Raw genomic sequence first — 27686 nt, 5'->3', positions numbered from 1 at the left:
AGGGTTAGCGGGGTGTCACCAGACGCGTATGCCGTTAGTGTGTCACACAAGCAGAAATGGCGGCAGCGTAACAGCCAAACCTCACTCCGCCGGCGCTGTGGTGCGTGCAGCCATGCTTTGGCATGAAGTTTTTCAAGCAGAGGATGCAAATTAAAAACACACCTTTTTCTGGCCGCTTGGATTTCTCTACGGCAAGTCCTGCGGCTCTGGAAAGTGGTGGTGATGCTGATGGATGGGCAGCACCTCTGGCTTTAGTGGGCCTCATGTAGCCCTTCAGAGCCTCGGGAGCTTTGGATTTCTCCTCAGTCTTGCTTTTCTGAGGGGCCTTCTCTATAGGAAGATGTTCCTTCAGACCAGGAGCTGAAGACTTTACTTTGGTCTTAGAAGTAGCTCTGGGGGCTTCTCCAGTCAAAGCTTTAGGTGATGTGGTCAAGATTTTAGCTTCAGTTTCTTGACGAACTGCTTTACAACCATAGTCACTTCCAGGAACATTTAGGACAACATCTGTGGAGACGTTGAGTACATTTTCTGGAAATTCTTCAATCTTCCTTGAAGTCTCATTGGAGGCATCCAACTTAGGGGTTGTTGGTTCAATAGCAACTCCTTGAATGTTGAACTCCTCATCAAGCAATTGTGGAGGTGTGAAGGAACAACTTATGAGGGGCTCCGAAACCTCAGACTGCAGGTTCTCGATTACAACAATGTCACTTGTATGGCCAAAACGCAACTCTTCTTCTGGAGAAACAGGAAAATCTGACAACTTTTCTTGAAGGACAACCTGATCTTGTGCTCCAAGTATTTCTCCAGCCCCTGAGGACTCTGGCAAATGAAGAGTCAAATTTAGACTGGGCTCCAAGATTATATCAGACTTTAGTTCTAATTTGTCTTGTGGTGTTTCTCCAGTAAGTGTCAAGATATCTTTACTCAGCCCTTTTAATAATGGAGTTTCTCCTTCTGGTTGGTCACATTTTACATCTGATGAAAGAAAGCTGAAATCTGCCTCCACAGGGTCCAGTCTCTGAGGAAGCTCCTTAGCTTTCTGCTCCTTAGCAGTTAAGTCTAGTAGAGGAGGAACCACAGCATGACTTGTTGAATCTTCTACATGATCGTGTCTAACAAGACCTTCATTCCCCATCAATTGCCTGGCGTCTACCAAAACTGGACTTCCCTTCTGCCCTGAGCTATGATGACGCTTTAACGACCCACGTTCGGCTTTCTTAGAGCTTGAAACAATGGCTTCCAGTGGGTGGTCGTTTGGTTGCAGTGATAAGGCAGACACTTGAAGGCCTCTATCCCCAGCGTCAAACCAACCTTTTGCATTGCTTGATTTTGACTTCACTTTGCCCTTTTTGCTTTTCACTTGCCTCTCACAGGAAATGTCTTCAAAATCTTGAACCTTTTTTGGGCGTGAAAGTGGCTGGCCAGTCTGGATGATTGGCTCCGATCGGCTCACCATGGCAGGAGAACTGGAGAAATTGGGTTCCAGGAAGAGATCTTTGCTCTCTGGGATTGTAGCAGATTGATTTTCAGGAACGTGCTCTGTGCCAGGTTTATTTTCTGGAATGATCACTTTGCTATCCATATCCAGCACCAGATGAGGCTCATCTTCTACATTCAGAGATTTGCGGTCCTCGACATCAACAGGCTTATTTTCTTCTACCAGTACTTTGTCATCCAGGGCGGCACCAGGTTTACTTTCTGGATGAAGATCTTTGCCGTCCAGGTCTATATTCTCCTTACCTTCTGGTGTAAGGTCTCTGTTACCCAGGACAGAAGAGAGCTCGCTTCCTGGAAGAGCCTCCTTGTCTGCCAAGACCGAGGCAGGCTTATTTTCTGGAGCAGAAGCATCGAGGCCAAGGACTTTTTCTGGCTCCCTGCTGTCCGGGACTGTACTATGCTTATTTTCTGGAGTACGCTCTCTATTCCTAGGGACAGTTCTGGACTTCTTTTTTGGAGTAGACAGTTTGCCATATGTAGCAGGCATACTTTTCAGAATTGGCTCCTTGCTCTCCAAGACAGTACATGCCTCATTTTCAGGAGCTTTGTGGCTTGGCTCTGCATCAGCCTTTCCTTCTGGAGCAGGTTTGCTGCTGTCCAAGACAATACATGCCTCATTTTCAGGAGCTTTGTGGCTTGGCTCTGCATCAGCCTTTCCTTCTAGAGCAGATTTGTTGCTGTCCAAGACAATACATGCCTCATTTTCAGTAGCTTTGTGGCTTGGCTCTGCATCAGCCTTTCCTTCTGGAGCAGGTTTGTTGATGTCCAAGACAATACATGCCTCATTTTCAGGAGCTTTGTGGCTTAGCTCTGCATCAGCCTTTCCTTCTGGAGCAGGTTTGCTGCTGTCCAAGACAATACATGCCTCATTTTCAGGAGCTTTGTGGCTTGGCTCTGCATCAGCCTTTCCTTCTAGAGCAGATTTGTTGCTGTCCAAGACAATACATGCCTCATTTTCAGTAGCTTTGTGGCTTGGCTCTGCATCAGCCTTTCCTTCTGGAGCAGGTTTGTTGCTGTCCAAGACAATACATGCCTCATTTTCAGGAGCTTTGTGGCTTGGCTCTGCATCAGCCTTTCCTTCTGGAGCAGGTTTTCTGCTGTCCAAGACAATACATGCCTCATTTTCAGGAGCTTTGTGGCTTGGCTCTGCATCAGCCTTTCCTTCTGGAGCAGGTTTGTTGATGTCCAAGACAATACATGCCTCATTTTCAGGAGCTTTGTGGCTTGGCTCTGCATCAGCCTTTCCTTCTGGAGCAGGTTTGTTGCTGTCCAAGACAATACATGCCTCATTTTCAGGAGCTTTGTGGCTTGGCTCTGCATCAGCCTTTCCTTCTGGAGCAGGTTTGTTGATGTCCAAGACAATACATGCCTCATTTTCAGGAGCTTTGTGGCTTGGCTCTGCATCAGCCTTTCCTTCTGGAGCAGGTTTGTTGCTGTCCAAGACAATACATGCCTCATTTTCAGGAGCTTTGTGGCTTGGCTCTGCATCAGCCTTTCCTTCTAGAGCAGGTTTGTTGCTGTCCAAGACAATACATGCCTCGTTTTTAGGAGCTTTGTGGCTTGGCTCTGCATCAGGTTTGTTGCTGGTCAGGACAGACTTACCATCTAAAAGCAGCTCTTTACCATCCAGGGTCGTGTCAGCCTTGGTCCCTTTATCTTCTAAAACTGTAAGCGGTTTAGTTTCTGAAATTGACTCCTTGCTATCCAGAACTCTATCTGGTTTACTTTTTGGAACACATTCTATGCCTCCCAGCAGCTTGCCAGGCTTTTCACTGCCCTGGACTACAGCAGGAATAGGCTCACTGCAGGCCAGGGTTGGACTAGGACTACTTTCTGGATTGGCAGGCTTGCCATCCAGGACAGTATTGCACCGGTGCTCTAAAAGGGACTCTTTAGAGCTCAGGACTGTAACAGACCCACTTTCTGGAACATGCCCTTTGCCTTCATTGCTTGTGTCAGGCTTTACTTCTGGAGTAGACACTTTGCTATCCAGAACTGTGTCAGTCCTTGTCCCTTGAGTGGGATCTGTAAGGACTCCCTCAGACTCACTTTCTGGATTAAGCAGACTTATTTTGGGCTCTACAGATCCCATTACTAAACCAAGCACAGTATCTGTAAGTGACAAAGGCTTACAGGGGACATCCTCTTTGTATATGCCCTCAGTAGATACTGGGTGCCTGGGTGGTAAAGAACCAGCACTACTGTCCCTTTCATTGCTGGGCAGCAGAACATCATTATATGGCCCCCATATCTCCTCTTCAGATACCAACAAATCTCTGGACACCTCCTTAAGGTCTAGGCCATAACCACAGCCAACAGCCAGGGGTTCTGTGGTGTCGGTACGAACAGTTTTATTTACATTCTTGCCTTTAATCTTCTGTTCTCTCTGTTTTTGCAGGTCATCTAGTGGTATTACAAGAGGTGAACGCTCCTGTTCGGGATTCAGTGGCAGTCCCATCGGTATAATACCAGCCGACACCTCCGGTTCAAGGTCGTCTAAACCCTTCTGCCAATGTTTTGGATCCTTTACATGCCCTCCACGGCTATAGCTGCCAACTCGCTTATCCCTCTTTTTAGGCTTGTCCCACTTTACCGTTCCGGCCCCTGCATCAGCGAAGTGCTCGCTTGCACTCTCCTTGCCTTCATCTCTTCTCGATGAAACTTTCGGTGTCTTCTCCGAAGTTGAGAGCAACATTTCAGGATGCAAATAAGGGCATTTCCTGACATCTGTGTCAGCAATTCCAAAGATAGCCTCCACAGGAGCGTCAGGTTTCCCACTTTCTCCCATGAGGGAAGGCGGTGCATCGAAAAAGCTTTTATCTACTTGGTCGCCAGGTGGGGCTTTAAAAGGCCTGATGGAGGGAGAATCAATGTTTCGTGGAGCTGCCATTAGCTTCTCTGGAGAACACAAGGTCAAGTCACCTTCCCTCTCCGCAGAGCTCTCCGGGGTACTCTTGGCTACGGCAAGATTAGTGGCAGGCAAGGAGCCATTTGCTGCACTTCGAGTCTCTCTCTTAGCAATACCCAGAGGTTTCTCAAACAGATGGTCTTGTCTTGTAAGTGGCTCCACGTGTCCCATCTGCCCCGCACTCGTGTACAAAGCCTCACTGCCAGTTCTAGTCAATGCATCCTCCTCAAACTCCATTTCTTTGGATGCAAAAGTTTTCCTTTGCTTTGGTTTCTTCTTTTTCTTTTTTAGGGATGTTTGGACGCCATCCGGATCGCCCACTTCTCTTGCGGCTTCCCTTCGGCTTTCCATCATATCGTGGGCTTTTATATGCAATGCTTTGGCTCTAGAGGCCAATGATTCAGAATCACCAGGTTGGGCAGAAGGTGACTGCGGATTTGGACTGGCAAGGCCAGACTCTAGAAGAGTGTCCGAAACTGGCGCTAAAGCAGTTTTCACTCTGCCCGGCCGCCGGTCACTGGTTTTGGAAGAGCTTTGCTTTAGAGGCACTGTAGATATAACAGGAATAGGTGAGGTGCTTTCCAAACCAGTCTGGATTTATGCTAAAAAGGTGTCTTCGGCTACTTTCACACTAGCGGCAGTCTTCTCCGGCAGGCTGTTCTGGCGGGTGAACAGCCTGTCGGATCTGTGCTGCCGCTAGTGCACACGTGCCACCGGAGGTCCATTCCAGCCCCATTGACTATAATGGGGACGGGCCAGAGTCCCGGCAGCAGCACGGCAAACATTCCGAGGGGCGGCCGGAATAAAACTACGACAGGTCGTAGTTTTATTCCGGCCGCCTCTCAGCATGTTTGCAGTGCTGCTGCCGGAACTCCGGCCCGCCATAATTATAGTCAATGAGGCCGAAGCTGTAGTCCGGGGGGGCATGCGTGCAATAGCGGCAGCACAGATTCGACAGGCTGTTTACCTGCTGGAACAGCCTGCCGGAGTTCCTTGCCGCTAGTGTGAAACTAGCCTTAAGGTCTACAGCAGGGATGGCCAACCTGAGGCTCCCCAGCTGTTGCAAAACTACAACTACCAGCATGCCTAGACTGCCTATAGCTATCAGCCTACAGCAGGGCATGGTGGGAGTTGTAGTTCTACAACAGCTGTAGAGCCGCAGGTTGGCCATCCCTGGTCTACAGCAATGCCCTATGTGGATCCCTAGAGCGAATCCAAACAGCTTGAGGCCATCTTGGAGCATGTCCAGCAGGAGGTGGCCTCATAACTCTCACACAATAGGGCGTTCTGCTCAAATAACACTTTACTCTATGGCACATTTCCTCATATTATCAAACCTCTTACAAATTCATTCAAAGCTGAAAACATAGAAAAAGGACCAACAGGGAGAAAACTACTACAGCAAATCCCACCGGGTACAAAAAGCCATCAAACTAAATAAAGCAATCGATATTGTATATGTTAATGTATGCATGTTTTTCCCTTACCTTGGTCTCCAAGATGTTGAAGATCATCTCTTACAGGTGGTGCTTCAGGTTGGTGGCTTCCTTCTGTTGGTGACGCCAACTCTTCCTGGACTGAAGCAGTGAGGGGAGATGGGGTCTCCAATTCCTCGTTTAATGCAGCAGGTGAGGCAGGAGCTTCTACGTCCTTGGTTAACGCATTAAGGGAGGCCTGAGTCGCGGATTCCTGGACTAAGGCAACAGGGGACGCTGGAACTTCTGCTTCAAGGACCAATCCAACAGGGGAGGTTGCAACTTCCGCTTCCTGGACAAGTGCAACAGGGGAGGTCGGGGCTTCTGCTTCCTGGACCAATGCAACGGGGGAAGCTGAAACCTCTTCCTGAATCAATGCAATAGGGGAGGATGGAGCAGCCGCTTCCTGGACCAAAGCAACGGGAGAAACAGGAATCAATGGTTCCTCGGCTAATACAAAGGGGGAAGCTGGAACTTCCTCCAACTGGACCAATGCAACTGGGGAAGTCACAGCTTCTGCTCCCAGGTCTAAGGCAGCAGGGGAGGCTGGAGACTCTTTTTCAAGGTTTATTGCAGCAGGGGAGGCTGGAGACTCTGTTTCCAGGTCTAACGCAGCAGGGGAGGCTGGAGACTCTTTTTCAAGGTATAATGCAGCAGGGGAGGCTGGAGACTCTTTTTCAAGGTATAATGCAGCAGGGGAGGCTGGAGACTCTTTTTCAAGGTATAATGCAGCGGGGGAGGCTGGAGACTCTTTTTCAAGGTATAATGCAGCAGGGGAGCCTGGAGACTCTTTTTCAAGGTATAATGCAGCAGGGGAGCCTGGAGACTCTTTTTCAAGGTATAATGCAGCAGGGGAGGCTGGAGACTCTTTGTCAAAGTATAATGCAGCAGGGGAGAGTAGAGACTCTTTTTTAAGGTTTATTGCAGCAGGGGAGGCTGGAGACTCCTTTTCAAGGTATAAAGAAGCAGGGGAGGCTGGAGACTCAGTTTCCGGGTCTAAAGCAACAGGGGAGGCTGGACACTCTTTTTCAAGGTCTATTGCAGCAGGGGAGGCTGGAGACTCAGTTTCCGGGTCTAAAGAAGCAGGGGAGGCTGGAGCATTGTTTTCCAGGTCTAGTGCAGCAGGGAAAGCTGGACTTGCTTCTTCATGGAATTCACCAAGAATTTCTGCCGGGAACTGATTGGCAGCGGAAACCGGAGTATTTTTGTGGATCAATTCAACAGGTGATACAGGGGTATCTGCAGAACTCTGAGCGGCAGGGGATGGAGGGGGCTCAATACTGGTCTGAGGAGTCACCTGCTCTGCACCAAGTTCTTCTTTAGATTGATCACATTCCACAGACTGAAGGACGGGGACAGCTTCGTCCTGACTACTTTCCTGTACATTATTACCAGTGGTTGGGTTGGGGGTCTCAGTGGATGTAGATGTTATCTCCTGGTCGTATGAATAAGGATTTGGAAACTCATCTGAAAGAAAAAATAAAAAGGTAAGTAATGTTATAGGCCGACAATGGGAGATTTGGGGAGGGGGAGATGGGATGAAACATTTGCTTTTATGGAGGAGCGTGAAACCAGAACCAACCTTCCTCCAGGTGCAATGAGTAATGAGTCCACGAGACAATGTGGGCCCCAGGCATTGTATCCTAATAGCACGAATGCCTTCCAACAACATACATACAGGCATACAGGCAGGCATACATACATACAGGCATACATACAGGCATACACACATACACACATACATACATACATGCATACATACATACATGCATCAAATGCCAAGGCAAATGTACAACGCGCAGAGGGCATCATGCATGGGGGTCCTATTCTGATTAAAGGGGTTGTCTGTGCTATAGACATTCCTCAGGATAGGTTATCAATATCGGATCAGTGGGCGTCTGACACATGACAAAGCTGTTTCGGACAGCCATGGCTGCAGACCTATAGTGTACTGAGCTGGAAGAGGATAGCGCCATACACTGCGCAGTGGCCGCGGCAAGATACTGGCACCCGAAATTATACAGTGTATGGAGCATCTGGGACGTACAATGTAAAGTTTCTGCTACAGCGGCTACACAAACCAGATGATCGTCGGTGGTGCCGGATCTGGCAGCGATTACATATCCTGACAGCCTGGACAAACCGGTTTTAACGGAACCTGCGAAAGATACTGGCTGGCTATCAGATGGGTTCCTCAGCAACTCTATAGCATGAAATCGCATAATTCCATATCCGATGTCAGATTAGGTGGAAGACTATGCCTGGAATAGCCCTTTAAGAAAGCCCACTGCCAACCCAGCTTCCCAGCCCATGCAGCTTATAATGTCTGCCCTTGGGGCCACTGCCGGCCCATACAGAATAATGTCTCCTTGTGGCCCCCATAGTATGGGGGCAACAAAGACATACTGTATGAGGGTAACAAGGAGACATCATACTAAGAGGAGGCTACAACTTGTAGCCCCCCCCCCCCATAGAGTATAAATGGCTCCTTGTGGCCCCCATACACTATAATATCTCCCTGTGGCATAAAAAAAAAAAAATAATCTTCTAAATGGGTATTTTTCATAATCAAATTTCTTAATATCATTATCATGGGAATATGTTTGATATCGGCCAACCCTAGTGGTGCACTGGCTGTACAAACTCATTGGAGACGTTACACATTAGATTGCAGGCCACTGTGTCCACGTATAGAGGGAGGCGAGACACGTTTAGCCTCTCCAATGTGTGGCATGCTGCCGCCGATACCTGTCTGAATTATAAGCAGGGTGCCATGTCTACCTACAGAAAGGACGCCACGTGAGGTGTGCTGTACGACAAGCAGCAGATCGTCAGCAGTTACTTGCCGTCTCCTTACCTTCGTCTTGTGGTTCCAGATAAGTGCTGCCCAATCCGGGGAGAAGTTGACTCTCTGTACAAGAAGCCTCGTCAAACTCCTCGGATTTCAGTCCTTCATGTTCTGAAAGGCACAGGAAAAATGAAAGATCACCATGACTTGCACGGGCCTGGTTTTATGTCTGCTGGAGGAACTACAAGCCTCAGTATGACCCAAAAGCTACAGGTGAAGAAAAAAAAACGGGAACAAAAATAATGAAAAACATCCAAAACTTAATGCACTCTAAAAAAAAAGTGTGGCCCCCATAGAAATCCCACACCACGCAGAGGGGACCAGCTGCCGCTGTGTAAATCACCGGAGGTCCGAGCATACAAGAGACTCAGGAAAGTTCCAGGTTTTTGACACTTCAGAGAAAGAAAAGTTGAGTCCTGGGGAGTGAGTCAGCAGGTCAGCCGTCAGAGAAGAGGCTGCGGGCGAAGAAAACAGCGCTTCCTCAGCAATCCTGCGGGGACACAGGAGGCGGCCGCTGATTAAAAGTGAATGAGGCTGAGGGACAGCTGCACGGGGCGAGCTATAAGACTACGCATGACGAGCCGCCCAGGAACGATCACTATGTCTGAAACAAGGAAAGTTACACAGGGACCGGCTCCAAATGTCGGGGTCTGCTCCCTGCCAAAATCCAAGAGTCCCCATCATATAAAAACTGCACCAAAATAGAAGCCGGCACGTCTACTATACATGCGAACGTTCATTCAGGGGGGGTTAAGAAAGCCCCTAAAAAACAAACAAAAAAAACAACAGACTACAGACCCTCTGACTGAAGCCGAGGCTATTTTAGGAAGGTCTATTTAGGTCACATTCACATTCACATTGCTGCACTTAGATGTAAGAAAACAAGACCAAAAACAAGAATTTCTCAAATAAATAGCTTGACACTAGAATGGGATTATAGGACAGATCTGTGGCAACCAATATCATATCCAGATCATTCCAAAGGGTTCACATACTTTTTCTTGCAACTGTACATTTATCCTGTACTGATCCCAAGTTACGGGTATCGTACTTTCGATACCCAATCGATACTTTTATGCCAGTATCGCTTCGGTATCAAGATGTTCATTTTTTCGATACTAGACTATCTTATGGCGCTCAGCGCGCGCGCGCGCGCAGACAGTGGAGAAGGAGGGAGTCCCTCCCCTCCTATGACGCGGCCATGCTGAGCCCGATAAAATGAGCGGGCTCTGAAGCTGCCCACACCACTGCCAACCAATGAATGTGCCGCTATTAAAGCAGGAGGTGGGACGAGGGAGCGGCAGCAGCCTCCTCCTCCTGAGTGTCCTCCCCAGAGTCCAGCAGCTAGCATAGCAGGTGCCTAGCCACTGTGCCACCAATGATAGTTAACCTTTAATACAAATACAGGAGGCACGTGCCAGCGGTACCCACCTCCTGTATCTGTATTAAAAGGTTGATTATCATTGGTGGCGCAGTACGCCACTCCAGTATTAAAGTCATTGGTGGCAGTGGCCACAGGGTCCCCTCCGCTCCTCTTCATTGGTGGTGCAGTGGCAGCTTCTGCTCGGAGCCCCAGCAGTGTAATCCTGGGGCTCCGATCCGTTACCATGGCAGCCAGGACGCTACTGAAGCCCTCCACAGTCAGCTCCCTGCTGCTGTGTGCACTATGCCCAGGGCAGCAGGGACAGTGCGAGGTCCTAGTCACCATCATAGAGCTCTATCAGGGTGAATAGGACAAGGGATGAAAAGATCCCAGGTTCTAGCCCCTAAGGGGGAAAATAGTTATATAAAAAAAAAAAAAAAAAAAGTTTAAAAAACTAAAAACAATATATTAAGTATAAATTGCCCCCTTTCCCAATTTTTCATATAAAATATATAAACAAACATATTACATATCGACACGTCTAAAAAGTTCAAACTATGAAAATATAAATAAAAAGCCTCCTATGCTGTGAACGCCATAACAGAAAAAAAAAATATAGAAAAATAAATAAATACCACACGATTAGAAAAAAAAATTTTTTGTCACCTTGCACCCCCAAAAAAATAGGATAGGACACTTCAATTATGGCCGGACTTCCATAAAAGGCGGAATGCACGCAGCTTTTTTGGCATTTTATATTTTTCGCGTGGAATAGAGTATCGCAATACTTTTTTATGGTATCGAAACAACCCCAAACCTGAGTTACATCCTGTATTACACTCCAGAGCGGCACTCACTATTCTGCTGGTGCAGTCACTGTGTACATACATTACTTATCCTGTACTGATCCCGAGTTACATCCTGTATTATACTCCAGAGCTGCACTCACTATTCTGCTGGTGCAGTCACTGTGTACATACATTACTTATCCTGTACTGATCCTGAGTTACATCCTGTATTATACTCCAGAGCTGCACTCACTATTCTGCTGGTGCAGTCACTGTGTACATACATTACTTATCCTGTACTGATCCTGAGTTACATCCTGTATTATACTCCAGAGCTGCACTCACTATTCTGCTGGTGCAGTCACTGTGCACATACATTACTTATCCTGTACTGATCCTGACTTACATCCTGTATTATACTCCAGAGCTGCACTCACAATTCTGCTGGTGCAGTCACTGTGCACATACATTACTTATCCTGTACTGATCCTGACTTACATCCTGTATTATACTTCAGAGCTGCACTCACCACTTATTTTTTAAGCACTGTTTGATTCCCGTTCTCACCTGGACTGTAAGGACTGAGCGCTATCTTCTCCTCCTTCGTCGGCTGCCATATATGTGAAGTAGTGTCGCTCTGATGGACTTGAAATGAATTTTTGTCAGATTCGTCACTTGGAGTTTCCCCAAATGTAGCTACAAAGAAAGAAGCGGTAATCGTAGATGATCGGTTACTGTTCACACTCGTGGTGTGCGGCAGATCTCACAGATTAAGATGCGACCTGTCCGCCATATAACAGGCCTGGACAAAGACTCCATCTACACGGGAAAGTGAGGAATATGATGGTGATGTGCAAACACAAAGAAGTCATCAGAAACTCAGTAGTGCAGCCTCAGGCTTTGGGCTTGTAACGCAAGAGCCGCCAGGATCCTCAGCAATCATCTGTCAATTGAGGGTGAACCCAACACGAGGCGTTCAATTTCTTAGGAGCACCTCCGCAGGGCAAATGAGGAATTACACAGCGTCCGTTGAAAAAAAAGTTGTGTGGTTGTGCCGGGTCCTCCAGGACAGGAGGCGCTCTTCTATAGATGCTCAGGGTGACAGAGAGAGGTCCTAAAAGAGGGTCCCTCCCTCTAACTGATCGAGGACACACACTTGTATCGGCTGCCACATCAGGACGAGCGCACTTGTCCAGCACCATGTTATCAGCAGCGGGACAACGGCTGTAGTAGACCGCTGCGGCCCCCCTCTAATGGTGGAGGGCACAGGAGACTTTAACCCCTTAGATGTTGCGGTCAGTAGGGAACACAGCATCCAAAGCATCAGCTAAAAAGGAGGCGGTCAATCTGTCAGACCACCTACCTCATGACACAACCTAACATTAACCCCCGAGTCTGCCATCTACAGAAGTCGTCAGGGGTCTAATTGGCTACTAATAATATTGAAGTATTACACTGCAGTATTTTGGTGCAGTGGGTAATAAAGCTCAAGTCCTCGAGTGGGACAGGTACAAAAATAAGTAAAAAAAAATGAATCAAATCTAAAAAGGAAAAAAAACACAAAAACAAAAAAACAAACGTTTTCTCCTTAGGCCTCATGCACACGACCGTTGTTTGGGTCCACATCCGAGCCGCCGCTTTGGTGGCTCAGATGCGAAACCATTCACTTTAATGGGGCCGCAAAAGATGCGGATAGCACTCAGTGTGCTGTCCGCATCCGTGGCTCTGTTCCGCGGCTAAAAAAACAACATGTGCTATTCTTGTCCACGCTTTGCAGACAAGAATAGGCATTTATATTGCCGGTGCCCGTTCCGTAAATTGCAGAAGGCTACACGGGCGGCTTCCGTTTTTTTGCGGACCACAAAAAAACGGAACGGTCGTGTGCATGAGGCCTTATAAAAAACTAAACCCAAAAACAAAGCCAAATATTTAACGATTACTAATTTTTTCTCATCTCCTTCACCTCCCAAAAAATAAATGGTTTTCCAGTGGATGAAAAAAAATGCATTGGTGCCATTGAAAAACGAGGCTACAATTAGTTTTAAAAAAAAATATGTTATGGCGCTCAGGAGGATGTAAAAATAAAAATAAATAAATAAATAAAAATAAAATACTAGGTCACAAAAGCCCAAGCTGGCCTGGTGATTAACCCTTAGGCTACCAGCACCGTAAATGCACTGGAGCAATGTGTGAACATGACGTCTGCTCGCACGCGCAGCGGGCGTCATGGCCGGCAGATCTCTGCTGTTTCATACAGCAGAGACCTGCAGCTAATTACCGTGACCGGCAATAATGCCGATCACGGTAATTAAATGCTTGAGTGAGATCACGGCATCTAAATGCGCTAAAAACGCGGAAGCTCGCGCTTTCGGGCTTCCTACCTATGCCCCGTGTGTCCAATCCGGGCATAGGTAGTTGCGCTGAATATTGGTAGCCTTACTGAGTAGGCCAACAGTATTCAAACTGCAATTCTTATTTTGGCCACCAGATGGCAGGCCAGGATAAGAAATGAGCAAAAGTGAGCAAAATAAGCTAATAATAAAATTACTGATAAACCCAAAAAAAAAATAATAATATGAGGCACATAATCACCAAAAATGTAAAAAAATAAATAAAAAAAATATATATATAGAAAAAAAGTTTAAAGGGAACCTGTCACCAGGATTTTGCGCATAGAGCTGAGGACATGGGTTGCTAGATGGCCGCTAGCACATCCGCAATACCCAGTCCCCATAGCTCTGTGTGCTTTTATTGTGTAAAAAAAAAGATTTGATACATATGCAAATTAACCTGAGATGAGTCCTGTCCCTGACTCTTCTCACGTACAGGACTCATCTCAGGTTAATTTGCATATGTATCAAATCGTTTTTTTTACACAATAAAAGCACACAGAGCTATGGGGACTGGATATTGCGGGTGTGCTAGCGGCCATCTACCAACCCATGTCCTCAGCTCTATACACAAAATCCTGGTGACAGGTTCCCTTTAAATCAACCCACTTTCCATATAATAAAAAAATAAATGCCTAAATAACAAATATAAACATCATGGGTATGACCGCGACCGAAAATGCCCATACTATTAAAATAAAAATACCAATACGGCGAATGGCGTAATGGAAAAGAGGGTCAAAATGGCCGATTTGCCATTTTTCATTGCTTCTCTTACCTAAAAATAAAAATATCATAAAATGTGATCAAAAAGTCAAGCACATTCCAAAATGGTATCGATTAAAAGTACAGATTGTTCCGCAAAAAATGAGCCCCTAAACAGCTCAGTAGATATAAGTATAAAAAAGTTCAGAATATGGCAATATAAAAATAAATAAAAATGATCCTCAAAGTTGACTTGGCAGCTGAAGGCGTCTGTGTTGGTCCCATGTTCATATCTGTCCGCATGGCTGAGAAAATTGGTGTTTAAATATATGCAAATGAGCCTCTAGGAGCAACGGGGGCGTTGCCCTTACTCCTAGAGGCTCTGCCGTCTGCACTTTGACAGCTTCAGGCAGTGTAAATGTGATCACACCTGGTCCTGTCAGTCAAAGTGTAGAGGGTGCTGCCGTTGCAGAGAGAGCAGAGCCTCTAGGAGTAAGGGTAACGCCCCCGTTGCTCCTAGAGGTTCATTTGCATATATTTAAACACCAATTTTCTCAGCCATGCGGACAGATATGAACATGGGACCAACACAGACGCCTTCAGCTGCCAAGTGCACATGTAACAGGTCAGCCAAATCTGCTGACAGAGGCCTTTAAGGGGTTAAAGGGGGTTTAGGTTAAATGTTAACCACTTTATTAACCCCTATAAGGAGAGACACTGGAGTTAAGGCTCAGTCATGGTGACTTCAACACTTTATAACCACCCAGCTGCCACACGACAGTCTTACCAGAGGTCTTCTCCGAAGCGTCGGCGCTCTGTGTGTCCGTGTCTCCGGATTTCGAGTAGGAATCGGTCAGCCATCCTTCATTAAAGGCGGCTTCAGTGGACCCTGCAAAAGAAAAAAGCAGAAAGCTCCGTAACGTGGCCGAGGAGGATGATCCGCAATTATCAAAATGACTGGGCTAATGAAATGGGTAGGGGGGGGGGGGGGGGTGAGGGCGGCAAACATAAGACGGTGGCCCAGTGATGGGGGAATGGACGGATTTTACCGAAGCTCGCACAAGACAATCGGTCAACCTTAGCATAGCTGCAGCCCCCCCAGATGCATCTCTGCCAGGAATTCAGCTCCGAGACCTGCTGAATGGTGACTGCAGCTCTGGGGGACCTGAACTGTAAGAGCTGGAGCAGATAGAGGTGGACAAGAAATCGACCCCATGGCAGAAACTGTCCTCGATGAGCTGAGGATGGGTGAGGGTCAGCTAATGTATGTACACAGCAGAATAGTGAGCGCAGCTCTGGAGTATAATACAGGATGTAACTCAGGATCAGTACTGGGTAAGTAATGTATGTACACAGTGACTGCACCAGCAGAATAGGGAGTGCAGCTCTGGAGTATAATACAGGATGTAACTCAGGATCAGTACAGGATAAGTAATGTATGTACACAGTGACTGCACCAGCAGAATAGTGAGTTCAGCTCTGGAGTATAATACAGGATGTAACTCAGGATCAGTACAGGATAAGTAATGTATGTACACAGTGACTGCACCAGCAGAATAGTGAGTGCAGCTCTGGAGTATAATACAGGATGTAACTCAGGATCAGTAATGTATGTACACAGTGACTGCACCAGCAGAATAGGGAGTGCAGCTCTGGAGTATAATACAGGATGTAACTCAGGATCAGTACAGGCTAAGTAATGTATATACACAGTGACTGCACCAGCAGAATAGTGAATGCAGCTCTGGAGTATAATACAGGATGTAACTCAGGATCAGTACAGGATAAGTAATGTATGTACACAGTGACTGCACCAGCAGAATAGTGAGTGCAGCTCTGGAGTGTGATACAGGATGTAACTCAGGATCAGTACAGGATAAGTAATGTATGTACACAGTGACTGCACCAGCAGAATAGTGAGTGCAGCTCTGGAGTATAATACAGGATGTAATTCAGGATCAGTACAGGATAAGTAATGTATGTACACAGTGACTGCACCAGCAGAATCGTGAGTACAGCTCTGGAGTATAATACAGGATGGAACTCAGGGTCAGTACAGGATAAGTAATGTATGTACACAGTGACTGCACCAGCAGAATAGTGAGTGTAGCTCTGGAGTATAATACAGGCTGTAATTCAGGATCAGTACAGGATAAGTAATGTATGTACACAGTGACTGCACCAGCAGAATAGTGAGTACAGCTCTGGAGTATAATACAGGATGTAACTCAGGATCAGTACAGGATAAGTAATGTATGTACACAGTGACTGCACCAGCAGAATAGTGAGTGCCGCTCTGGAGTATAATACAGGATGTAACTCAGGATCAGTACAGGATAAGTAATGTATGTACACAGTGACTCCACCAGCAGAACAGTGAGTGCAGCTCTGGAGTATAATACAGGATGGAACTCAGGATCAGTACAGCATTATTACCATGAGGGCAGGAAACATTCTTCCCATTGAAACACACTACAGTCAGATATTAATGGCTGACAACAGGAGAATAGCAGACACGTGGGGAGCACCGGCCGCAGCATCTTGTCCACAATGTGACTTATTAATGCATAAATCTATTTCCAAGCAGCAGGAGATGATTGACTTGTGTGACCAGAGGACGACCTGCTCATCCAGCATCCCTGGTCAGGACAGAGTGAGTGACCCAAAAAATTATGTCATCTTATTATCTCAATTACATCAGTAAACGTGGGGCAGGGGGGGGGGGGGGCTGTACATGATGGAAATTCAGACAAACAGCAAAGTCTGAGACGCTCACATACACTTAATGTCCTGAAGCTCAAGCAATCTCCATGAAGGCATCAGCCATCCTCTTCGGTCAAGATGTTAGAAGTCACCTTCAGTGGTCTCTAAAGCCCCCCCCCATCCCCCAATCATCTGACATGTACGGGCCCTCCAGAGTCTCCTCCAAGATCTGACATGTACGGGCCCTCCCGAGTCCCCCCGACATCTGACATGTACGGGCCCTCCCGAGTCCCCCCGACATCTGACATGTACGGGCCCTCCCGAGTCCCCCCGACATCTGACATGTACGGGCCCTCCCGAGTCCCCCCGACATCTGACATGTACGGGCCCTCCCGAGTCTCCCCGACATCTGACATGTACGGGCCCTCCCGAGTCTCCTCCAAGATCTGACATGTACGGGCCCTCCCGAGTCTCGCCGACACCTGACATGTACGGGCCCTCCCGAGTCTCCTCCAAGATCTGACATGTACGGGCCCTCCCGAGTCTCCCCGACATCCGACATGTACGGGCCCTCCCGAGTCCCTCCTGCCATATTGGATGCCCCTTGCTCTTCCAGTATCAACTCCTCCAGAAGGGCCTGTCGCCCAGTTTTTCTACAGATCTTCCTAAAGAGGTCCACTACAGATACCTAGGACATCTACTGTTCATGCGGCACTAAACTAGGATATTGGTAGTGCCCAAGCTTTCCTACAAACTAATACAATCACACAAAAAAAAAAATATATAATAACCACGCCCAGACAGAAATGTCAGATTGCTACACAACTCATCCTGCAGTATAAAGTCTCTCAGATGCTACTTTTGGGTAGTGTACCTCTTGGTGAGAGATCGTTGACCGCTAGACATGCCTCTACGACGCACTGGAAGACATTTTACCCAGGTGACTGACAGAGGGGCGCATCACTGAACTGAGAGACACAGGATGGCGGTTTCTATGAATTGCCCGCCATATACGTCGTTCTGACCTCGCTGTTAGACCAGTGATTACATGACGGCACGTACATACAGTGAACGGCCCAGACAGACCACCAGTAGAGAGGACGGTCTGATCCGCCAACAAGCAGCTCCCACAGTTTTGTTGTTCAGCATGCAGATACAGGGGGCCCCTTTATTACAGCCCTGTCTCTGTCCGGACCATTTCCAGGAGCTCAGCTGAAGGAAATGTGGTGTCACAGTGCCCATTACGTGTCTTGCCCTTGACAGTCCGCCACCGTCGGCTTTGTTTGCAATGGTGCCATGAAGAAACCTGGGCGGCTATGGACTGGAACTGTAAGGTCTTTAGTAATGAATCTACATTCTTTTTACGATCTCATGACAGTTGGGTTGGAGTATGGAGGCCTCATGGTGATCTCTTCAATCCTGCCTGTGGAGCGACACACTGCCCCAACTGTCGGTGTAATGATCTGGGAGCCATCATGTACGACAGATACGAGGACACTAACAGCTCAGCGATACGTGCAGGGCATCCTGCCGCCACATGTGCTCCTCTCATGGCGGGATAATGCTCGTCCGCACACAGAAAGATTTCCCAGGAATGTCTCCTGCAGATTACACACCAGGTCTGCCCGCTCACCGGACTTCTCACCGATCCAGCATCCATGGGACCAGCTGGGACGCCAGCTTCACCAACCTACGAGTGCAGGGTCTACAGGTTCAGCTGTAACATCTGTGGGCAAATGTGCCGCAGAATACCATACAGAACCTGTAAGCCTCCATGGCCAGCCGCATCTCATCGTGCGGCCAGGCCGGGGGCCGCAACCTCACCTGGTATTGAGGCCGGGGGCCGCAACCTCACCTGGTATTGAGGCCGGGGGCCGCAACCTCACCTGGTATTGAGGCCGGGGGCCGCAACCTCACCTGGTATTGAGGCCGGGGGCCGCAACCTCACCTGGTATTGAGGCCGGGGGCCGCAACCTCACCTGGTATTGAGGCCGGGGGCCGTATTTCATTTTGTATCCATGGTAGAGGCCACATCTCATCTTGTACCCAGGCTAGAGGCGCCCAGCAGGGTCCTAGAGCCTCCTTATATCTAATATTGACATCACTCACATTTCTCATCATTACAGTCACACACAGAAAGCTTCATTCCAACATCTCCTCCTTGGTGCGGGATTTTTGTGCAAATACAATAATTCAAACAATTTTGAAATCTAACAAGAGATTAAAAATAATAGAGATAATGCTCCCGGAGTAAAAACTCTAGACATGGATAATACTCAAAAACATAAAAACTCCCCAGTGAAAGGAATTTGCTCAAAAATTAAATAAACGTTCCGTTTTATTAAATTTTTGAGCAAATTCCTTTCACTGGGGAGTTTTTATGTTTGAGTATTATTTACCTAAATTGGTGCTCCTATTATATTCTATTAGGTAGAAGTAAAAGCTAAGTTTTGTCTCCCTCTTCATTCCCCTTCTGGGACCTCACGTCTACAATTTTGAGATCTGCATATAGATCCCTGGGGACGCTGTAATGTGGGACGGCACACATCTTTCCCAGGATCAGATAAAATGAGATCAACAGAAACTACGAGAAGATTGATTAGAGTCAGATCCGCACTTTAGATGAATACACCGAGAGGAGCTCCGTTTACGGTCAGAAGCCAAAAAATGTACTCGTGGCTTCTGTCAGGCAATGGGGCCCCCCGGGGGTAAAGCAGGCCACCGAATGCCGATCCAGTGACAAATCAAAGCCTTCTTTTAGGGGTATATATGTGAAAATCTGCTGACTGTATTCTGCCTACGGTGCAGGAGATGGGGGGGGGGGTTACATGCTGCAGAGCGGACTCTTCCAGGGGTCTGATAATGGCGGAATCCGTAAAACAACAAGGCCGCCCCCAGTGGAGGGTGAATGCTGCAGCTAGGCCCTGATTTATTGCTTGCATCTGCTCTCTAGCTTGGATGGAGATGATAAATGAGCCGTCAGGATGACTGTGCAGCTGAGCCAGGGTTATATATAGAGGAGAGCGTACCGGGGAAGGCAGGGCAGATCTGTACTTCTGGAGGGAGGAGGAAATCTGTCAAGACGTCTTCATCGCCAGCTGATCCAAACGGATCTGAAAACAAAAAGCAAAAGGGACGGTCATGTACGCATACTAAACACAGGGCCAATCACCCAGGTCACATCCTACTGCAATACTGATATAATCATGAACCAGGAGGCTCAGGCTGAGCAGAACCAAGCAAACATGCAGGAGAAAATAGCAGAAATTAAAGCGAGCAATGGCGTCGCCGTCTCCGCAGTCCCCGTGCACCCCCGCCCTCCTCACAGACCCCTGTGTATCTGGTCCTTGCTATTACCAGGGTGTAAAATCCTGCTCCTGATGACAAAGCAAAATCCTGGGACCCGGAGATTAGCAGGAGTAAAGCTCCGATCCCGCAGCGGCAGAGATTTCACAGCCCCCCCCCAGGATCAGGCCGTGAACCGCATCACAACTCTCTGACCTACTTTCAGCCGCACTTTCCGGTTACATAAGAGGTGGAAATTTAGCAAGTAGCGCTCCCCCCTATTATCCGGGGTCTGGTCCATTTACATTCAGCCGCGCCGCTCAGTCCCTTAATGAACGCTGCACGCATTTCACGCATCGATGCATAAAATACCAAGGGGGATGTCTAAAGTGGAAGCTATTTCTGTCGGACAACGAGAAACTTAAAGCTAAAAAAGTTAAAAAGGACAAAGCACCTGGAGAAATGCTGAGGGCTGTTTACTGCCGGGACGGGCGGGGGCTCTGCACATAAATGCCCCGCCGTGAATGCCGACCTATTCTGCTTTACCCAATCATGCTCAGGTTTTATACTCAAGTTACTACAAGAGCTGCATTTACAATTTCTGAAAAGAACACTTTGCATATCTCAGCACCTCCTGCTAGTTCAGTGTCTGCATCGTAGCAGATGTAGTATTTTGGTTATCATCCCTCACAACGCTGCATCTCCTCTGGATTTTGGTAGGGGGCATGTTACCTTCCCTGTCCCACACCGATGACTTCAGGTCCAGGTGGCTAAATAAAGTATTATCCTGTCTACTCCACTCACATTCAAAGCTGCACTGCAGGATCTGTTACGAGAGAGCGGAGCATTGTGGGAGCTGCAGTTAGGCTGCCCATGCAGCTCGTGTGGCGACCGCCATCCCTCTCGATCCCCTGAGTGTTTTTAAGCAGTGTGGTATAAGCCACTGACGCCCCATCTGCCCCCCCTTTACCCCGAACAACCTCTCCGACATCCACCACCGCCGAAGGCCCTCTATCGTCTATCTATGGCCAGGGCTGTACATCGAGCCATCAGAGCAGCAGCCTGACAGGGAAGGCAAGAAGCTCTGCAGATGCGCGGAATCTTGACCCTGTAGAACAAAAACTGTTGCCAATTTTTTAAATAAAGATGAATTGGAAAAGCGATTTGTAGCCCAAAAGGAGTAAAAAAGGCAATAATTAAAGCCCCTGAAGGTGATCGGAGCCTTTAAGTAGATGAGGCTGCGCGGGCCGTCTGGAATAAACTGTGACCCCGGCATCTATGGCCGCTTTCTCTCCAGCCTCCTAGAATAGATGCGCTCTTGTCATGGCTCTGGGTACTTGTCACTTTTCGTTACTGATCAGCAAAAAATGCTGGAAGCAGCTGGCAGCAGATCGGGAGCCGGCCGTCCGGATACACAGCTGCACGGCCAGGACGCGTCTAGACAATATGCCCGGGCTTCATGTCTCGGCTGCTATATGTGCCAATGGAAGATCCGGGACCACAGAACCGACTCTGCTACATCCGATCCTGAAGTCACCGAGTCAGAGCGCCAGGACAAAAAAAGGTTAAATTCAGTAAATGTGTGAAACACGTCCCCCCATTATTGTATCATCCTTGCTGTTCATACAACCGCGACCTTTTCTCTGCCGATTCAACGTCAAAAGTGGCATCGCATCAAGAAGTGGACACCACGCAGTAACTGTAGTGGGCGGCCAGGGTAATCCCACTGAAAGGGAGAGGCTACTCGTCAGCCAGGCCTCTGCCCCAGGCCAGCCTCCACTCCGACGCCCGCGCCCAAGGCCAGCCTCCACTCAGATGCCCGCGCCCAAGGCCAGCCTCCACTACCTTCTGCGCCACCCCTAGCTCCACATAGATTGTAAGCTCTTGTGAGCAGGGCCCTCTTTCCTCGTTTGTTGCTATGTAATGTATGATTCAGTTTGCACATGAACCGCCTGATTGTAAAGCGCTGCGGAATATGTTGGCGATATATAAAACTGATCATCATCATCATCATCATCATCATCATCATCATGCCTTATTCTCCAGTTGCATCCAAAGCTGCCCTCTAAACGTTGGCACACATCATGACGACCACCATTTGCAACTGCTCATCCAAATTTGCTAAGATTACATTCTTGGCAGTAATGACGGCCTTCCTGCATCAGTCTGCCGCGCAGGGCCTGGTATAAGACCGCGCTCACACTGCGTTTTGCACACGGAAGTGAACCGCACCAAGATGTCAATTCCTGCGTGAGGCCGGAGAGCTGCAGCATTGGATGTGTGTGGAGTAAGAGGCCGCACATTCACATTATATTCCCCTTATTATAGCCGATAACCGTAATCTGCCCTTCGGTCACTCCTCGCTGTGGCCACAAACCCTCCTCGCCATCTCCCCTTCACAGCCGCATTTCTGTGAATCACTAAATATTTCCAGTTCTACATCGGGATCCAGCCGGGTGTCACAGCTATACATTACATAGGTGGTGGGCAGGATCAGCTGGGGTTACCATGACAACTAGAACTTCCCGCTATTCGCTCCACCGCCGCGTCTAATCTGGATGAGCTGAGTTTTGGCGGCTGGCAGGACTTGGCAGCATCTAGGACAGGACCAGAAGTCTGTGACCCCCTGTGGATCCATGGGGCCCCATGGTAACAGTCTGCAATGTCCGCCCGGCTCAGCCCATTGCCCATCCAGAAGACGGTAAAAGGCCTCATGAGGTTGAAGACAATCTTAGGGGGGGGAAAAAAATAAATCTTCTCCGAAAATCTAGTTACTATAACCTGTAATGTTATTACCCTTCAGAAACACATCCAGACCCCTCTTCTCTTTTATTGAGCCCCACAGTCTCACCGCTCTTACAGTAAGGCGTCCATAGTCTCACTGCTCTTACAGTAAGGCGTCCATAGTCTCACTGCTCTTACAGTATAGCGTCCATAGTCTCACTGCTCTTACAGTAAAGAGTCCATAGTCTCACCGCTCTTACAGTAAAGAGTCCATAGTCTCACCTCTTACAGTAAAGCATCCACAGTCTCACTGCTCTTACAGTATAGCGTCCATAGTCTCACTGCTCTTACAGTAAGGCGTCCATAGTCTCACTGCTCTTACAGTAAGGCGTCCATAGTCTCACTGCTCTTACAGTATAGCGTCCATAGTCTCACTGCTCTTACAGTAAAGAGTCCATAGTCTCACCGCTCTTACAGTATAGAGTCCATAGTCTCACTGCTCTTACAGTAAGGCGTCCATAGTCTCACTGCTCTTACAGTAAGGCGTCCATAGTCTCACTGCTCTTACAGTATAGCGTCCATAGTCTCACTGCTCTTACAGTAAAGAGTCCATAGTCTCACCGCTCTTACAGTATAGAGTCCATAGTCTCACCGCTCTTACAGTATAGAGTCCATAGTCTCACCGCTCTTACAGTAAAGAGTCCACAGTCTCACCGCTCTTACAGTATAGAGCCCATAGTCTCACCGCTCTTACAGTACAGAGTCCACAGTCTCACCGCTCTTACAGTACAGAGTCCACAGTCTCACCGCTCTTACAGTAAAGAGTCCACAGTCTCACCGCTCTTACAGTAAAGTGTCCACAGTCTCACCGCTCTTACAGTAAAGTGTCCACAGTCTCACCGCTCTTACAGTAAAGTGTCCATAGTCTCACCGCTCTTACAGTAAGGCGTCCATAGTCTCACCGCTCTTACAGTAAGGCGTCCATAGTCTCACCGCTCTTACAGTAAAGAGTCCATAGTCTCACCGCTCATACAGTAAAGAGTCCATAGTCTCACCGCTCTTACAGTAAGGCGTCCATAGTCTCACTGCTCTTACAGTAAAGAGTCCATAGTCTCACTGCTCTTACAGTATAGAGTCCATAGTCTCACCGCTCTTACAGTAAAGAGTCCATAGTCTCACCGCTCTTACAGTAAAGAGTCCATAGTCTCACCGCTCTTACAGTAAAGAGTCCATAGTCTCACTGCTCTTACAGTAAAGAGTCCCTTCTATCCCAATATGGAAACCTTCCTCCCTCTAGTGTTACAGGATGTTCCCTTGTCAGAGTCCTGGGTAGAAACAGATGATGGGAGTGATCTATGTACTGAAAGAAAATAAAAAATAATAATCTCTGCCCAGACACCTTTCAAAACACGAAATAACCCTAATTTGGATAATCTTTCAGGGACCTGTAGTCCACCCAATTTATTACTTTCGTTGATGTCTTTGAACTGCTCCAGCTCTGCTATGTCTGCCTTGTTCACAGGAGCCCAGAACTGTACACAGTCCTCCATGTCTGGTCTGACCAGTGATGTGTGAAGTGGTAGGACTATGTTCTCATCACCGGCATCTATGCCCCTTTTGATGGACCCCATCATCTTACTGGCCTTGGCAGCAGCTGCCTGACGCTGGTTGCTTCAACAATTCCTGAGTCCTCAATACTGCCCCCAGTGGTACCCCACTAGTAACTGTGACCTTTCCAATACTGACCCCAGTGGTACCCCACTAGTAACTGACCTTTCCAATACTGACCCCAGTGGTACCCCACTAGTAACTGTGACCTTTCCAATACTGACCCCAGTGGTACCCCACTAGTAACTGTGACCTTTCCAATACTGACCCCAGCGGTACCCCACTAGTAACTGACCTTTCCAATACTGACCCCAGTGGTACCCCACTAGTAACTGTGACCTTTCCAATACTGACCCCAGTGGTACCCCACTAGTAACTGTGACCTTTCCAATACTGACCCCAGTGGTACCCCACTAGTAACTGTGACCTTTCCAATACTGACCCCAGCGGTACCCCACTAGTAACTGTGACCTTTCCAATACTGACCCCAGCGGTACCCCACTAGTAACTGTGACCTTTCCAATACTGACCCCAGCGGTACCCCACTAGTAACTGTGACCTTTCCAATACTGACCCCAGCGGTACCCCACTAGTAACTGTGACCTTTCCAATACTGACCCCTGTGGTACCCCACTAGTAACTGTGACCCTTCCAATACTGACCCGAGTGGTACCCGACTAGTAACTGTGAACCTTCCAATACTGACCCCAGTGGTACCCCACTAGTAACTGTGACCCCTGTGGTATCCCACTAGTGACAGTGACCCGCGTCAGAAAAACAGCTGTACACATCCAGATCTGCATTAACTAGAATGGAATCATATGGGTTTCGGGCCTAGATGCCGGCTTTCAGCCAGACAGAGAGCACTGTACGCAGCAGAAAGCTGTAGAATCCCGTCCTAGCCAATGGGGATCCAGCGGTGCCCGACTATGCCAGATATGGTAATTCCGGTAGTCTCTCTCTGCAGTGATGCCTAAACAGAGATGTGAATGCAGCCTAAGGCTACATGCACACGACCGTGCTGTTTTTTGCGGTCCGCAAATCCGCAAAAACGGAAGCCGCCCGTGTGCCTTCCGCAATTTGCAGAACGGAACGGGCGGCCAATTGATATAACTGCCTATTATTGTCCGTTTTGCGGACAAGAATAGGACAGGTTATATTTTTTTTTGCGGTGCTGCGGAACGGAGCCACGGATGCGGACAGCACACGGAGATGCGGACCCAAACAACGGCCGTGTGCATGAGGCCTAAGGTTGACAGCCCTGCCATTAATTAAATGTGGGATTTACATGCAAACTAGATTAAAAAAAAAAAAGGTTTTTGTGTAAAATAAGTCTAAAATGGAGTAGCCGCATCCACATCAGTAGCGCCTGCACCCACCCTTTAACCCCTTTAAAATTTTCAAGCGTGCCTGTCGCCACCTTCTGACGTTTCAGTGAAATTGCAGCCATGACTATCTAGTCGGAGGGGGTACAAACTGCAATGCAAAGTGGCATATGGTGCAGTACAAAAATGGCAGACGTAGGCGACGTCATATTCCAGAAAGATGTGCACCACCAGGCGCGCAAGAAAGAGCGACTCTCCGATCTTCACTCCCTGCCTTCCCGGACCCATAACTTTTCTATTTTTCCCATTCACATAGCCGGGTGAGGGCTTGTTTTTTTTGCAGAACAAAGTTGTATTTTCTACTGACACCATCTTACATTGCAGACGATGTAAAGGGAAGCTGAGAAACATTCCAAAAGGGGATCGATTTGGGGGGAAAAAATAAATATGCAATTCCGACGGTTTTATGGGTTCTGTTTTTAAGGTGTCCCTATGAAATAAATCTGACCTGTTCTCCTTATTCTCGGGGTCAGTACGATTAAAGCAATACCACGTTTATATAGTTTTATGTTTTGTTTTTTTTTATATGGGGAAAGAGTGGGCTGCGATTAGAATTTTTACTAAAAAAAAAAAAAAAAAAGCATTTCCCGTGTGCATTCCGTTTCCACATTTATGTTCGGCAAAAAAAATAAAAAATAAAATAAAATTTAGAGCATGTCCTATTATTGTCCGCATTACGGACAAGGATAGGACTGTTCTATGAAGGGCCAGCTGTTTCCGTTCCGCAAAATACGGAATGCACGCGGATGTCATCCATATTTTTTTGCGAACCGCAAAATACATACGGTCGTGTGAAAGAGGCCTTAAAGTCTGTTTGCAGGTTGTCAGGCTCTGTCTTCTTTGAATCATGTCATCCGATGGCTCACGTGTAGCTCTAATATCTGATCTCCTGGCCTCAAACTCTTATTTAATCCATATTTCTTATCAGTTTGATAAAGAATGAGCGAAAATAAGTGCTTATGAGTAGTGATGAGCGAACTTCTGTTTTAAGTTCGGCGTCTAAAGTTCGGCTTCCGGTTAGCGGAGAATCCCGATATGGTTTCCAATATGGATTCCGACTTCCGTTGTGGTCCGTGGTAGCGGAATCAATAATGGCCGATTATTGATTCCGCTACCACGGACCACAACGGAAGTCGGAATCCATATCGGGAACCATATTGGGATTCTCCGCTAACCGGAAGCCGAACTTTAGACGCCGAACTTAAAACAGAAGTTCGCTCATCACTACTTATGAGGTCAGGAGATCAGAGATGAGAGCTACACATCTTTAATAAATCCCAGCAGAGACAAAAAATACAAATAAAAAGTTGCCCCAAAGATGTTAATAGCCTTTAAGGGTCAGAACAAAACTACACAAATACACATTTTGGAAAAAGGTAAAAGATTCAGTCGTGTATAAAAACCTCTCTAAAACCCTCCCCATGAATAAAACCAGTCCACCATTAATTATTTGCAATACTTCAGGTGTTTGGTCCCTTCAGAAACCAAGTGAATAGTTCTGAGTTCCGGCTGAGAAGGAGACGGCTCTTTCCTCCCCTCTCCCAGCAAATAAATCCCAGCAAGCATTGATCCGGCAGCCGAACAGCACACAATGAATCCCTTGTCTCTATATCTCACCTGGTCAGTAATTTGCACACCAAACATCAAGAGTCAGCTGTCGGCAAACAGCACTGGGGGGGGTTAACTGATGGGGAGGCTTACAATACTATAATAAAATGTGTTTACGGGATTATCCCATGAAAGACTGCCAATACCATAAAACACACCTTTTTTTCTTGTTTTTTTTAGCTTCTTTGTGTCCCACCCCCTTTTGTTCTCCAACCAATTTGCATTCCTGTGGGCAGACTCTGGATGGAATCAGTCTCCTTCCACCTCTGGCAGCTGACACTTTTGCCCATGCAGAAGAAGCCTAAGCAATACTGCCAACCTACCGCAGAGGATCTGCTCCTCTCTTGACAAGCAGGACAGAAAGCCAATCATTCAGGGCTCTAATACTAAACTATATAC

The 27686-nt window shown here is 47.6% G+C and overlaps 1 protein-coding gene across 12 annotated transcripts in view; it reads right to left on the bottom strand.

The window, feature by feature from the left end:
- LOC122939581 (titin-like) overlaps positions 1–27686 on the bottom strand; it is a 106384-nt gene that overhangs the window by 31586 nt on the left and 47112 nt on the right. For 11 of the 12 annotated variants that reach the window (XM_044295672.1, XM_044295675.1, XM_044295676.1 and 8 more), the window contains 6 exons: positions 19707–19790; positions 14762–14863; positions 11447–11575; positions 8738–8839; positions 5893–7347; positions 163–4953 (listed from right to left, as the gene is read on the bottom strand). In XM_044295672.1, the coding sequence (XP_044151607.1) occupies positions 163–4953; positions 5893–7347; positions 8738–8839; positions 11447–11575; positions 14762–14863; positions 19707–19790 (6663 nt within the window). The remainder of the gene's footprint in view (positions 1–162; positions 4954–5892; positions 7348–8737; positions 8840–11446; positions 11576–14761; positions 14864–19706; positions 19791–27686) is intronic. The other variant, XM_044295680.1, reaches the window with a different exon arrangement.

This window comes from Bufo gargarizans, chromosome 5, assembly GCF_014858855.1.
Source record: "Bufo gargarizans isolate SCDJY-AF-19 chromosome 5, ASM1485885v1, whole genome shotgun sequence".
NCBI lineage: Eukaryota > Metazoa > Chordata > Amphibia > Anura > Bufonidae > Bufo > Bufo gargarizans.
Note: the sequence above shows the minus strand (reverse complement) of the source record. Positions and strands in the feature narration are given on the sequence as shown.